The 14,584-nt window shown below is 41.8% G+C and overlaps 1 protein-coding gene across 5 annotated transcripts in view; it reads left to right on the top strand.

Annotated features, from left to right (window-relative positions):
* ppfia4 (PTPRF interacting protein alpha 4) overlaps nt 1–14,584 on the top strand; it is a 76,224-nt gene that overhangs the window by 58,297 nt on the left and 3,343 nt on the right. For 2 of the 5 annotated variants that reach the window (XM_049584099.1, XM_049584127.1), the window contains 20 exons: nt 310–441; nt 600–662; nt 2,174–2,265; nt 2,373–2,502; nt 2,977–3,173; nt 3,908–4,136; nt 4,230–4,265; nt 4,356–4,477; nt 4,757–4,869; nt 4,957–5,038; nt 5,171–5,252; nt 5,473–5,673; nt 7,061–7,123; nt 7,494–7,520; nt 11,279–11,454; nt 11,675–11,772; nt 12,490–12,665; nt 13,885–13,953; nt 14,033–14,219; nt 14,380–14,477. In XM_049584099.1, coding sequence (XP_049440056.1) covers nt 310–441; nt 600–662; nt 2,174–2,265; nt 2,373–2,502; nt 2,977–3,173; nt 3,908–4,136; nt 4,230–4,265; nt 4,356–4,477; nt 4,757–4,869; nt 4,957–5,038; nt 5,171–5,252; nt 5,473–5,673; nt 7,061–7,123; nt 7,494–7,520; nt 11,279–11,454; nt 11,675–11,772; nt 12,490–12,665; nt 13,885–13,953; nt 14,033–14,219; nt 14,380–14,438 — 2,334 coding nt within the window. In that variant the 3' untranslated portion in view covers nt 14,439–14,477. The remainder of the gene's footprint in view (nt 1–309; nt 442–599; nt 663–2,173; nt 2,266–2,372; nt 2,503–2,976; nt 3,174–3,907; nt 4,137–4,229; nt 4,266–4,355; nt 4,478–4,756; nt 4,870–4,956; nt 5,039–5,170; nt 5,253–5,472; nt 5,674–7,060; nt 7,124–7,493; nt 7,521–11,278; nt 11,455–11,674; nt 11,773–12,489; nt 12,666–13,884; nt 13,954–14,032; nt 14,220–14,379; nt 14,478–14,584) is intronic. The other 3 variants (XM_049584117.1, XM_049584109.1, XM_049584137.1) reach the window with 3 other exon arrangements.

The following is a 14,584-nucleotide window of genomic DNA, read 5'->3' as shown; positions in this document are numbered from 1 at the left end:
AATTACCGGAGAACACATATTAAGCACAGCACTTCCCATTTAAGGGAAGACATTTAACCCTTTTTCATCGACACGTAAATGACAGTAATTAAATCATTCCGGCTGTGAGATCCATTGTTGGCCAAGACGACCTACTGTATATCTGGCAGCTGGTGATCTTGGGCTAAATACACACTTCATCCTTTAATCCATGTAGAGATGCTTGATTAGCTGCATAAATACGCCCAAATGGAGTCTGTGTCAAAAGAGAAAATTTGATGATGTCATTCGCCCCCCGTCTGGTTTTTTCTCTCTCTCGCCACTCATCAGGCTCGTCAGAGAGAGAAAATGAATGAGGAGCACAACAAGCGCTTGTCTGACACCGTGGATCGTCTGCTCACTGAGTCCAATGAAAGGCTGCAGCTCCATCTGAAAGAACGCATGGCTGCCCTGGAGGACAAGGCAAGGCCTGTACACATGCATTCATCTAGTCAGCGGCAGCAGCGGCTCATATTGCTGTTGTTATTGCTTCACAAAACAAATGAATATACAGTAGAGCACATGTTCTACTTGGACTCACAGATTTGTTTTGACACAGTTTTGTGATTTCTTTTGTCTAGAATTCGCTCATTCAGGACCTCGAGAACTGCCAGAAACAGCTTGAAGAATTCCACCACACCAGGGTCAGTGAGACTTGAATCAATCACCCTAAATGAATAAGTGAAAACTGCAACTGTCTCCCCACTTCCAAATATGCCCCATATCAGCAGTGGAATATTGTGCTTTGAGCTACATAAACACAGTTTTGTGGTACCTGTACTCTATGCAGCTATCTCCATTTTCTTTTACTTCACTACTTTTCATGCATATTTATTTAATTCAACTTAATTTATTTGACAGCTGTAGTTTGTTACTTTGCAGATTAAGCTTTTGCATAAAAAACACTCATGATTTTAGAAAATATAAAGCATGATTATGACTGACAATGATATTAAAATAATCTTTACTAGAAATAGTACAATATTTTGGTAATATGTTAATTGGATTTTTTGCAGAAAGTTGATTTGATTAGATCAATACCACTCTCATAGCTGTATGTTAAATATGAAACTACAGCTAGCAGACAGTTAGCTTAGCATAGTATAAAAGATGGGGAAATAGCTAGCCTGGCTCCGCCCAAAGGGAACAAAATACAGTTATGACTCTTAGCACCTCTAAATCTCAAATTACAGTATATCTTGTTTGTTTATCTGTGCAAAAGTGCAATGATAAGTTACAGTTTTCTGGGGGGCTATTTCTTGGCCTGGAGAAGTGAAATTTTACCAGCTTACCAGAGTCAGATTGGCTGATTCCCTCCATTTTCAGTCATGCTAAGTTAAGCTAACTGGCTGCTGACTTTAGCTTCATTTTGACTGTACAGACATGAAAGTGGTATCAATCTTTTTGTCTAACTCTCTGCAAGAAATTAAATACATTTTATTCCCAAAATGTCGAACTAATATAACACTGACAGTAGTCATGCATCACCCTGTCAGTGTTATATTAGTTTTACATTTTATTCCCAAAATGTCAAACTAATATAACACTGACAGGGTGATGCATGACTACTTGCCTTTGAATCACAAAGTGCATTTTCCTGATTATACTTCTTTACTTTTACTCGAGTAGAATTTAAAATCTTACTTGTAATAGAATATTGATAAAGGGTTACTTGGATATTTTTTCAACTTGGACCCTATTTTCCCATGTTTTTGTGTCTAAGTGACTAATAGGAACAACAATTTTTAAAACTAGTCTAGTATTGAGAGAGAGCGCTGCAGCCAGCAGCCATGAAACAGGCTGCAGTACAACCACTCAAAGGCTATTTACATCCACTAAAAGTGCTTGTCTTTGCCACTGACAGGCTCAGATTGTTATTATAAGTGTCTGAAAACATTATGAAAAGGATCCCTACTAGGACAGACCTTTTTGTCAAAGAGTAAGATTCTTTTGGTTTAACTAGAAACAGCCCCGAAATTGCCATCGCTAATCCCACCAGACTCCAGTGACTTCCCATCAGTCACCTAGAGAAAAAAACATGGAAAAAGACGGTCCAGGTTGACAAATAGCAAACTTACCCTTTAAGGTTAAGTTATTTCTGCTTTACTTAAAAACAATCTGAATACATCACCCATAATGCCCCTCTCTCCCTCAGGAGCGGCTGATTGGAGAGATTGAGAAGTTGAGAAATGAGATTGACCACTTGAAACGCCGCAGTGGGGCGTTTGGAGATGGAACTCACCCTCGGTATACACACACACACACCTCATTAACATGTGCTCTCCTCATAAACACACTGTCCAACGTGATGCTATGTATATTATTGATGGAACGCTGTTCTGTGTGTATCTCAGGTCTCACTTGGGCAGCTCCAGCGACCTTCGTTTCTCTGTGGTGGAGGGCCAAGATGGCCACTACAGCACGACTGTGATCAGGAGGGCACAGAAGGGCAGACTGTCAGCGCTACGAGATGACCCAAACAAGGTGCTAATGATGTCTTTATCCGGCCAAAACAGCCCCACAGTCCCTCACATACACATACACCAAGCAGGACGGCCGACTTACAGATCACAAGATCATGTGTCAACTGTTCTTCTAACCACATGCAGCTCCTTACTAGTGCTTTATCCAAATGCATGTCTGCTTTGCTATAAAGTGTCAGTGCTTGGCTGATGTACGATGATCTTCATGCCTAACTTACCATTCTCTACTAACCTCTCTGTCTCTCTGTCTCTTTCACCTGCTGCCATGGACATGCTGTCTGATGTAAGTTCCCTGTTCATCCATTTCTTCTCATAACTGGCCTCATACTTCCACAAGTGTCGTATTTTTACATGTATGCATTTAATCAGAAGTGAAGCATATTCATCAGGCACATTTATTTATTCTTTAATGTTGTATTTATCACATGTACTGCGTCGACATGTTTTAAAGCTCCTGTGTATTTGTTGTGTCCAGGTGTGCGCTGTTTTCGAACAGGACTATCCATCTCTGCGCGGGAGTGTCAGCCACCTCCTCGGCAGCGACATCGAGGCAGAGTCAGACCTGGATGATGACGTTAGCTCGACCCTGCTTTCCCCCAGCGGCCAATCAGACGCTCAGACTCTCGCGCTCATGTTGCAGGAGCAGCTCGACGCTATCAATGAGGAGATAAGGTGACAAAGTGCAGGCACATTAAATTACAGCACATGACAGTTTCATGATCCCCATGGGGAAAGTGGGTCAGCGCGGCAGCGAGAAACGGGATACAGATAAAAGGAGAACAAAATATTCAAGATAATATGACCAATAATTGGAAAGAAAGGGGACGTTTTAAAGATGCCGCATCAAAATAAAGGTGCTGCTGCTTTGCCTTGTTAATGCAATGCATGAAGGAGGCCTGTGGCCAGACAGGATGCACCGTAACTGATAGTGGCATTAGATAGTGAGATGATAACATGTAGATAAGATTCTTCATTCTTCAGTTCTCTTTGCGGCTGAAAGAGGACGCTATTTATTGGAGTTTACAGTCAACAAGGTCCTCTTGTGACACCTCAGAATATGCTTCTGGGGAGGAGATGCAAAGTAGATGCTGATTATGCTGCTGAGGAGCCAGACTCCCTCCAAGAAAGACAAAAATGTCTCTACCTCAAATTGTATTTTTATTACAGTCAGGATCTTTGCAATATTACATTTTTCATGCAATTGTACAAGATAAATTAATAATTATTTCCCAGATTCACTGAGTAACTAAAAAAAATACAAGTCCTGCTGTAGAGCAAATGAGAAAGTGTTTTATTATGAGCTTTTTAACTCCATATAAGGACTGTACTGAGATTTATTCATTACAAAAATACAAGGTGTGTGTTCTGTGTTCAGAAATAGTATGTGTGCACGTGTGTACGTGTAGGATGATCCAGGTGGAGAGAGAGTCAGCAGACCTCCGCTCGGACGAGATCGAGTCTCGGGTGAACAGCGGAAGCATGGACGGACTCAACGTGACGCTTCGACCCCGGGCGCTGCCCACCTCCGCCACCGCCCAGTCCCTGGCATCATCCTCCTCCCCGCCCACCAGTGGCCACTCCACACCTAAACACCACTCGCGCAACACCAGCCACCATCTAGGCATCATGACTCTGGTCAGAGAGCACATATGCTTTTACATATCAAACAGCTCTATGTTTGCTGGAAAAGAAAAGCTGTATCTGTAACTGTGTTGTTTTGTTTGACAGCCAAGCGACTTGAGGAAACACCGCAGAAAAGTAGCAGTAAGTTTGCAAACACAGCTAAAATTATACTTTCTTTTGGCCGACTGTTGCTTTCGTGACTGAGCTGAGGTTCTTATGTGACTCTTCTAGTCTCCGGTGGAAGTGGACAAAGCTACTATCAAGTGTGAGACATCGCCTCCCTCGTCTCCTCGCAGTTTACGGCTAGATACCAATTTCGCCCAGTTCACAGGCAGTCTAGAGGACGGCCGAGGGTAAACACACACACATACACACACACACACACACACACACACACACACACACACAGCATGATAAATCAGCTCCAGTGCAGACTTGCTGTTGGGTTGTTTTATGGGTCCACTTCAACTTTCCAACAACAAATTTTGAGGACTGTATTGGCAGGAATTGGATCTGAATCTCGCTTCTCAAACACAAAAACAAAAGTTTACCTTGCTGATTCAGAGTTGATAATACGATCATACCAAAGATTTTTGCATTAACAAAATTGTCTCTGTTTTAACCGTTTGCAGCAAGCAGAAGAAAGGCATCAAGTCATCTATTGGCCGATTGTTTGGGAAAAAGGAGAAGGGTCGAATGGATCAGACTGTGGGCAGAGATGGACAGCCTCTGCCGTCCTTAACAGGTAAGCTGCAGGGTATATATCATATCCCACACTGATACAGTGTGAGAGAGATACAAATAAACACTTTTTTTTTTTGTTGTATTCCAGACTTTGAGATGGGCATTGGTGACACAATGACTCTGGGGAAACTGGGCACACAGGCTGAGAGGGACCGCAGGATGAAGAAAAAGTAAACACAGCATTTCTTTTTCTGAATTTGTGTGTTTTCTCTCTGTTCCTGTTGTTTTAATACGTTCACCAAGCCTTTTTTCTGGAAATTCTCACATCTGTTGTTCTTTGTCTGTTTTTAATTCCTTGTTAGACACGAGCTTCTGGAAGACGCCAGGAAGAGAGGCCTGCCGTTTGCTCATTGGGATGGCCCTACCGTCGTCTCCTGGCTAGAGGTGCTCCCCTAATCTTCTTTTATATCTACCAGCCATAAATTTTCACAAAACCACACAAAAAGTATGTCAGGCTGCTATTGCATCTAATACAATGATAAACACAGCACTATCAAATACTAGACAGACCATTACAGCCTGATCTGCAGTCCCTTCCCCTTCTAATCTGACCTTTTATGGCGACAATGGTGGTGATGTTGAATATCTTGATGACTCTCGCCAGCTGTGGGTGGGTATGCCGGCGTGGTATGTGGCAGCCTGTCGCGCCAATGTGAAGAGCGGAGCCATCATGTCAGCTCTGTCTGACACGGAGATTCAGAGGGAGATTGGCATCAGCAACCCTCTGCACCGACTCAAACTCCGTTTGGCTATCCAGGAGATGGTGTCCCTCACCAGCCCATCTGCACCACTTACCTCCAGAACGGTAAGATGATTCAACAAGTATACCTCCATGGTCGCACATGTGCATACACAAGCAGCAGATGATAAATGAGCACATGAACACACACAAACGTAGGAGGGGATTACGAACACATTACCCTACACAAAAAACTCCAGACCTCCTCCAGTTGTTAAAGTCAAAGGAACACTTCAACCCCCAAATGATCATTTGTATTTCAATATCACATCCTGTGTTAGGTTTGATTTGTGAAAAAACCCCAACTATTTTTCTCATATGCCTCCACTGCACAAAGAATCCAAAAACAAAGAAAATTCTTGATAATTTGAGGTCTGAGGGGTCCATGTTTAACAACAGCAAAATCACATAAAAATATCTGTTTACAAACTCTCACACAACTCTTGCAGTATAATCCAAGTCTCATTTATCCAGTCCTATGCTCAGGACTTCCCAAACAGACAGCCCTTTCCAATGGGGAACTGAACTAAAGTGAGGCTTATCTATTTTCTCTTCAAAGCCAGACTCCATTGACAAAAACAGTAATTTTACTTTGCTGAACATGGGAGCTGTTGGTCTACCACTGCCTCAGTCGGTTGGTTTATTTGTGTTATTTTGGGACTCTGGTGAATCTAAATTAACCCTTTATAATTTAAACTAACTAACTGATGCAGCGGATCATAGATAGGTTTCACTTTCATTTCAGTTCCCTGTTGGAAAGGGCTGTCTGTTAAAGAAGCACTGAGCATATGACTGGACAAATGAGACTTGGATTATACTGCATGAGTTGTGTCAGAGTTTGTAAACAGATATTTTGATATAGTTTTGCTGTTGTTAAATTTGGACCCCTATGACTTCAATTCATCAATAATTTTCTGTTTTTGGATTCTTCATTCACCGGAGGTATGCAAGGAAAACAAAGTTTTCTCAACAAATTCAACATAATATTTGCTGAGTGACTGACATACAAATGGTCATTTGGGGTGTGAAGTATTTCTTTAACCTTCACTCTGCACCCTGAGGTGATGACTCCTCACTCTTTTTTTTTGTTTTGTGTCCTTGTTGAGACCACGGTACTAGGCTGACATGTCCTTTTCTGCTGCCATAAATTGCATGGGGTTCTGTGTGGGAAAACAAATAGTGCCACATATAGCTACAAGCTACCTGCCTGAAATACACTCCCTCCCTTGGCATCACTCAACACAATGTTTGTCTCTGTGTGTGTGTGTGTGTGTGTGTGTGTGTGTGTGTGCGTGCGTGCGTGTGTGTTTGTCTCTGTCTGTGTGTGTGCGCATGGGGGGTATTATGTGTGAAAATATACACATGAGTGCATTCTTGGGTGTGTTTTTGTGCGTGTTTCTGCATGCATGTGTGCGTACGTGTGTGTTCGGGTGTGTTTTTGTCCTCTGAGCAGTCCTCCGGAAATGTGTGGGTGACTCATGAAGAGATGGAGAACCTGGCTTCCTCCACTAAAGCGGTCAGTACCATCTGGGTGCTCCCCTCCCCTTCCTACCCCCCCACCCAACACTTTCTCACACTCACACTGTCCCCACCGTGACACACATATGTCATCTCCCGGAAGACCCCTTTAAATACACACTACATCACGCACTAACGCATATTTGTGCTCGTGCCGGTATGTCTATGTGGGTGTCAGATGGAATTGTTGTAACCTGTGTCTTTGTGAAAGGTGAAAGTAGTAGTATGAGTGTGAGAGATGTGTAAAGGTTAACTGCAGAGTGAAAACTTTGTGAAGGGCTTTGTGTGTGTCTGTGTGTGTATTTCTGAACATGCATCACGTGTGTCTCTCTGACCTTGTATACTGTCTCTACCATGCTGCCACTCAGGAGAATGAGGAGGGCAGCTGGGCACAGGTGAGGTCGCTGATCTGCTAACATCTGTCTGCACACACTCAGCCCACGCTCTTCACTAACACACACACACTCATATTTGACTAAGAGACTGCAGCCAATTCAGTGTCAATATTACACTCTGCACACAGTAATTGGGAGAGTGGACACAGAGGCAGAGTAGGAGGGACACTGAGTTTTTGGCAGGCTCCAAAATGTTCTATTGAATTTATCAAGTGTCTTTTTTTAACACACTTCAAACTAAAGTGTGTTCATCTCTGCTGAAAAATGGCGTTTTGTAATTTGGGTGATCTGACCCTGTAATCAAGATAAACAATGACGATTTTTTTTTTTACATTTGCCAGGAACATATTCTATCATCCCATATCTTACCAATTGTTATGTTTTATCTGTGTTAAATAAGCTACAAATGCATGATCCACCCACACAGGTGTTTTTACTTAGTCTCCCTGATCAGAGCTCTTTTCAGGGCTGTGTGAGTGTGTACAGTCTGTACCTGATTGGCATATAATAAATGCCCTCCTAACTTTGGGACAGCTCACCCCAAAATAAAATAAAAACATATTTATCTTCTAACTTGCAGTGCTATTTATCAAGATGGTTTTGGTGTGAGTTGCCAAGTGCTGGAAATGTCTGCCTTCTCTTGAATATAAAGGAACTAGATGGCACTCAGCTTGTGGTGTGCAAAGTGCCAAAAAATACATTTGAAAAGCTCAATAACATCCCAGAAATTATGACCAGATAACTCCACAGACCTTATTGTTAGCAGTTCAATGTAGGAACTATTTTCTTTCTACCTATATACACCCGCCAATCATATCACTGCACAGAAGGCGGCGTGTATCTACTGCTAGCTCACCTAGCACCACTGAGCTAGCTAACATTACAGCTCAGCCGAGGAGGACGCCTCTTGTGCATGATACATTTACGCTTCCTTCTGCACAGTGTTATGTTTGACGGGTGTAGTTTGGCAGAAAGAAAATAGTTCCTACATGAAACCTCATAACATGTCTGGATTATCTTGAGTAACCAGGTCATAATTTCTGGAAAGAGACATTGCTGTTGAGTTTTTCAAATGTATTCTGTTTGTGCTTTGAGCACCACAAGCTGAGTGCCATCTAGTTCTATTGTATTGTAAAGAAGGCAGACATTTCTACGGCTGATATCTCCAACATTCTGCAACTCACACCAAAACAGTCTAGACTGATACATAGCACCACAGGTAAGAGGAAAAATATGTATTTTTGATTTTGGAATGAATTGCCCCTTTAATAGGACTTTGTCACAGTATGGGGTGCCGTTTGTAAAGTGTCTCACGCTGAAAATAACATCAACATTTTGCCACATTTAGCTTCAAACAATGTTTAAAAAAGTATTGTAATTTTTTTAACGTCACCTTTTACCACATTTACAGCAATATTTGTTAAATTAGAAATATATTAAATAGTTAAATCTAAATATTAAATGTGGCACCTAAATGTTAAATCTAAATCTAAATCTAAATGCTAAATCTAAATCTAAATGTTAAATCTAAATGCTAATTATAAATATAAATATAAATGTTAAATCTAAATATTAAATCTAAATCTAAGTCTAAATGTTAAATCTAAATGTTTTGGGTGAAACTAAATATTTAGCTAATATGCAAATTCACACTGCCGGTCACCGGAAGTACCAAAATAAAAGCTTGAGATGGTCAGACTGTTTATAGAATCAAATAACGAATTAAAACCAACTTATCGGGGGAAATGGACACTTGAACATACATTAGCGTGATAATAACTACCTAAAATAACAAGAAACGTGTTTGGAGAAATTTTATTTGACGTGTACTTTGAGTTGTTAGTGTCCCTTCGGAGGGATTAACAACCTAAGCTAAGCTAACAACCGTCAGCTCTTAGCCCCGTTAGCAGTGTCTGTAATGACTCATTAACTCTTAAACGGTCCGTGAAAAAAATATTTTTTTCCAGCAGATGTCTTAGTTACAACATGATTGAGCTAGCAAAGCAGTTTTGTGTTGCGATGTGTGGTATTTATTCAGTTTTGGGAAATCACGATGTCTAGAGAGCACCAGTGGCCGCAGCAGCAGCAAAGCTGTCAGGACGTCATCTGTTAAATGTCTCCCATTGTCGGATACGACATTAAACTACTCCAGTTAGCTCAATCATGTTGTAACTAAGACATCCGCTGGAAAAAATATTTTCTTCACGGACCGTTTAGAGTTAGTGAGTCATTACAGACACCGCTAACGGGGCTAACAGTTAGCCTCGCTAATCTACGATAACCATGTTATTAATTTCAGACCGTGATAGTAATGTTTGTTCAGTCATAGTGTTTATAGGCTTTACAAACACCAGATTAGTCTAAACGGTGATACAGTGACGTGAAAAACGTGAGATGTGCATATATATATATGTTGCTAAACTCCGCTGGTTTTCTACCTGGAAGTATTTGTAAACAACAAGGTGATTCCCTCAGAAGGGACACTAACAGCTCAAAGTACACATCAAATAAAATTTCTCCAAACACGTGTCTTGTTATTTTAGGTAGTTATTATCATGTATGTTCAAGTGTCCATTTCCGATAAGTTGGTTTTAATTGCTATTTGATTCTATAAACAGTCTGACCATCTCGAGCTTTTATTTTGGTACTTCCGGTGACCGGCAGTGTGAATTTGCATATTAGCTAAATATTTAGTTTCACCCAAAACATTTAGATTTAACATTTAGATTTAGATTTAATATTTATATTTAACATTTATATTTATATTTATATTTATATTTAGCATTTAGATTTAACATTTAGATTTAGATTTAGATTTAATATTTAGATTTAACATTTAGATTTAGATTTAGCATTTAGATTTAGATTTAATATTTAGATTTAACATTTAACATTTAGGTGCCACATTTAATATTTAGATTTAACTATTTAATATATTTCTAAGTTAACAAATATTGCTGTAAATGTGGTAAAAGGTGACGTTAAAAAAATCACAACACTTTTTTAAACATTGTTTGAAGCTAAATGTGGCAAAATGTTGATGTTATTTTCAGCGTGAGACACTTTACAAACGGCACCCCATAGTCACAGCAGACATTTTTAACCTCAACTCTGAAAGCAGTTCAATGGAATCAATCAATTATTTATTTTTATTTTCCTATTGTGACCTATGAGTTTGGTGGCTTATTGTAATTTCCAGCATAATTCTGCCCAGTGTTAATTTCAGCAGAGGCCTAATCAGAGAGAATGACTAAAAACACCTGTGTGTGCTAGAAGAGCTGATTTATTTTAGAATACAAAAAACCACAGGAGCATGTTTCGGCTCTTGAGATAGACAGATCAACAGGATTCATTTTTTTAATATTTTGGTTCATCTTAGCATAGAGAGCACAGGTGTATCTACTGAAAGTAATGACAGTGCACAATACTGGTGCCATGGATCTAGAAAACCCAAATAGACAGCAGCTATAGTAACACCTGTGCCTTTGTGTCAATGCCTGCTATGGAAAAAGGCCTGTGGTACATTTGGACTCCAAGTGTAATCATATACGCAAAAAAATTGGGGATTTTTTATTCATTTACTTACACAAAATGGCAGACATTTTATTAGTCTTACCATTTGAGTAGCATTTGTTTTTTCCACCTACAGCATTCCCACATAAATGTACACACGCACAGTATATAATCCTGAAACAGAGAGCAGTCTCTCTCTTTTCTGTTGCACAAATTAGTAACATTCTGTGCTCCTCTCCCTGTAGACTCTGGCGTATGGCGATATGAATCATGAGTGGATAGGGAACGAGTGGCTGCCAAGCCTCGGTTTGCCTCAGTACCGCTCCTACTTCATGGAGTGTCTGGTGGACGCACGCATGCTGGACCACCTGACCAAGAAGGATCTAAGGAGCCACCTCAAGATGGTGGACAGCTTCCATAGGTCTGTAGAGAGGGCGATCATCTTAGCTGCTGTTTGATGAGCCTCCCCTTTCATGTGCTAACTGGACACATTAGCAATGGAGATGAGAAAGCTAATGATGCATATGTGCCTGTGCTTTTCTGTGTTTGTGTTTGAGCTTGTTTGTTCCATCATGTTTGTGTGTGTATGTGTGTGTGTGCATGTGTGCGTGTGTGTGTGTGTGTGTGTGTGTGTGAACCAGGGCTAGTCTGCAGTACGGGATTATGTGCTTGAAGAGACTCAATTATGACAGGAAAGACCTGGAGCGCCGGAGAGAGGACAGCCAACACGACATGAAAGGTACACTTTACACACACCCTGATACGCACGCAGTGACAAAAAAAGCCCACGCGCACGCACACACACATTTTCAAACACTAGTGCACAGGAATGCACACGTCCACGGTCTTATCGGGCCAGAGTACCACCTACTGGTTTTGCCTGATATTTTCAATTTGGCCTGAGCAGTGAAACAGCTGCACCTTAGACTGTCAAAAAGCCAGCTGAAGCAGGCCTACAATCTTATGATCCAAAGCTCCACATACCAAGAGTAGTCCACACACACACACACACACACACACACACACACACACACACACACACACACACACACACACAATCACAAACACACATACACTTAGATCTATCCAGCTCTCTCGCCCTTTTGACCTTGAGTTCTGCACATGAACTTGACTCAGCTGTCATGTCAAATCAGAGTCCTGCCCTGTTTACGCACACACACACACACACACACACACACACACACGCACACATGCACACACACCGCCTGTTCCAACTTGGAAAGCTGGCTGACAGCTGTGCTTTAAATGAACAAAGGGAGTGTGCCAGTGAGTTGACACTATGTGGACATGCACATTATCTCTTTATCTCTCTCTTTCTAGCTCTCTGACTCTAAATCAAGCTGCTCTTATTTACCGGTAATGAAGTGTGCTGACATTTTTACATAACATTATGATACAGTACTACAAGTCTGAAGCCTCTCTCTTTTTACTTTAGATGTGTTGGTGTGGACCAATGAGCAGGTGATCCACTGGGTCTTGTCCATTGGTTTGAGGGAGTACAGCAGCAACCTGTTGGAGAGCGGCGTCCACGGAGCACTCATCTCTCTGGACGAGACCTTCGACTACAGCAGCCTAGCGCTCATCTTGCAGATCCCTATGCAGAACACACAGGTGGTTATAGAGGAAATCACAACAGTTTACACTCAGCATGCAATTATTGAGCTAACCTGAAGGGGACAAAGATATCAAGTGTTGTATGATCTGATTTTTAAAGGCAATAAGGAACATTTTGTGGGCAGTCTGAAAGGTCCAGTGTGTAGGACTGAGGGAGATATGTTTGCAAAAATGGAATATAACAGAATTAAATATGTTTTCAATAGTGTATAATCACCTGAAAATAAGTATCATCATCATGTTTTCGTTACCTTAGAATGAGCCATTTATATCTACATAGGGAGCAGGCCTTCATCCACAGAGTCCACCATGTTTGTACAGTTGCCAAGAACGGACAAATCAAACACTGGCTCTAGATAAAGCCATTCGCCTTTTTGTGTCGGCCACCATATTCAGCAGCCTTCTGCACCAAGCCAAACAGCATCGGATCCAACAGTAATTTTTGACGTGAAACTGCTTTATTCTGTGTTTTTCCTGGTTTACATCGCCGTCCGTTTGTCCTGGAGAGTAAGAGGCCTCTGCGGATAATCTGGCACCTGGTAAAAACCTCCTGAACAATGAATGCCAAAAGAATCCTACCCGGGATTTTAGGTATGGCACATGGGAGAAGTTTCAGCAGGTTGCAGTCGCAGTTGTCACCATAGATGCCACTAAATCCAACACACTCCTCCTTTAAGGAATTAGGAAATAAAATATATAAACTAGAGAATTGTACCAATGAGATCTATTTTGTTTAGTATGGCAATATCCTACACATTCAACACCTTCATCCCCAGTAGTGCAAACTCATGGCAGGCCATGAGCTTACAGCCACCAGTCCATCTTCCAACAATAACAGTTTATTGAAGTTTTTATGAGGTTGGTTGATTTACTCCTTGGTGACGCGGCAGTTTGTGTGCAGTCAGCATTTCCTTCTCCCGCTGGCCGCATGCTGCCAGCATTTACTTGTGATTCAGATTCTGTATCAGTTCTCTGATCAGAAGGCCTCTGTTGCTCTCACTCAGGCTTCACTTGAAAGAATATTACCAGTCACAGGCTTCAGTCGAGATGACAAGCCCACAGATTCATATTCACTGGTTAACAAAAAACATAAAGGTTACTTCTGTTTATTAGAGGTATTCAAGAGCTTTCATTGACGTTTTGCCATCAGCTTTGGTTTGTTTCTGAGTCTGGCTGGTCAGCCCACAGCTTTACTGTGTCTCCTGCTGTTTCTCAGGCACGGCAGGTTCTAGAGAGGGAGTTCAACAACCTGTTAGCCCTGGGGACCGACCGCCGACTAGAGGAGGTGACCTCTTAAAGCTTTGATCAAATACAACATTGTTGAAAAAAGACCAAGTGTCTGACCTTTCTTTCTGTCCCTGTAGAGTGGGGATGACAAGTCTTTTCGACGCTCTCCATCGTGGCGCAAAAGATTTCGGTCACGTGAGGGAGGGGCGGGCCTGGGCATGATGGCGGGTTCCATGGAAACACTGCCTGCTGGCTTCCGCATGCCCTCCATGTCCATGCCGCCCTCTGTGAATTTGATGCCCAAGAAACAGCTGCAGCCTGAAGGTGTGTTACAGTACTAACCAAACTCCTTTACCTCAGTTTGTGTATTTTTTTTCTGTGTGTATCTATGTGCTTCTCTCTGCTTGTCTTGACTGACTAACTGCACGCTGTGTCCTCTCTGTCCTGCTGCGTCCAAACCCCTCTGTGCCACCGTCCTCTCAAGCTCCTCCCCCGGCGCCCCCGAGACTCGACCCCTCGGCTGTGCGGACCTATTCATGCTAACTTCTCTCTGCTTACTAACAGGAGCGCTAATGCTAACAGGTAAGCTAACAAAACACCACCTGAAACTGCTGAACTGACAGCTCAGTGCGCTTTTAACCAGCATTGCCCAGCTTTGCGGCATGAGGCAGGAATGTGGCACTTACTTA

Source organism: Epinephelus fuscoguttatus, linkage group LG1 (genome assembly GCF_011397635.1).
Source record: "Epinephelus fuscoguttatus linkage group LG1, E.fuscoguttatus.final_Chr_v1".
NCBI classification, from domain to species: Eukaryota; Metazoa; Chordata; class Actinopteri; order Perciformes; family Serranidae; genus Epinephelus; species Epinephelus fuscoguttatus.
Note: the sequence above shows the minus strand (reverse complement) of the source record. Positions and strands in the feature narration are given on the sequence as shown.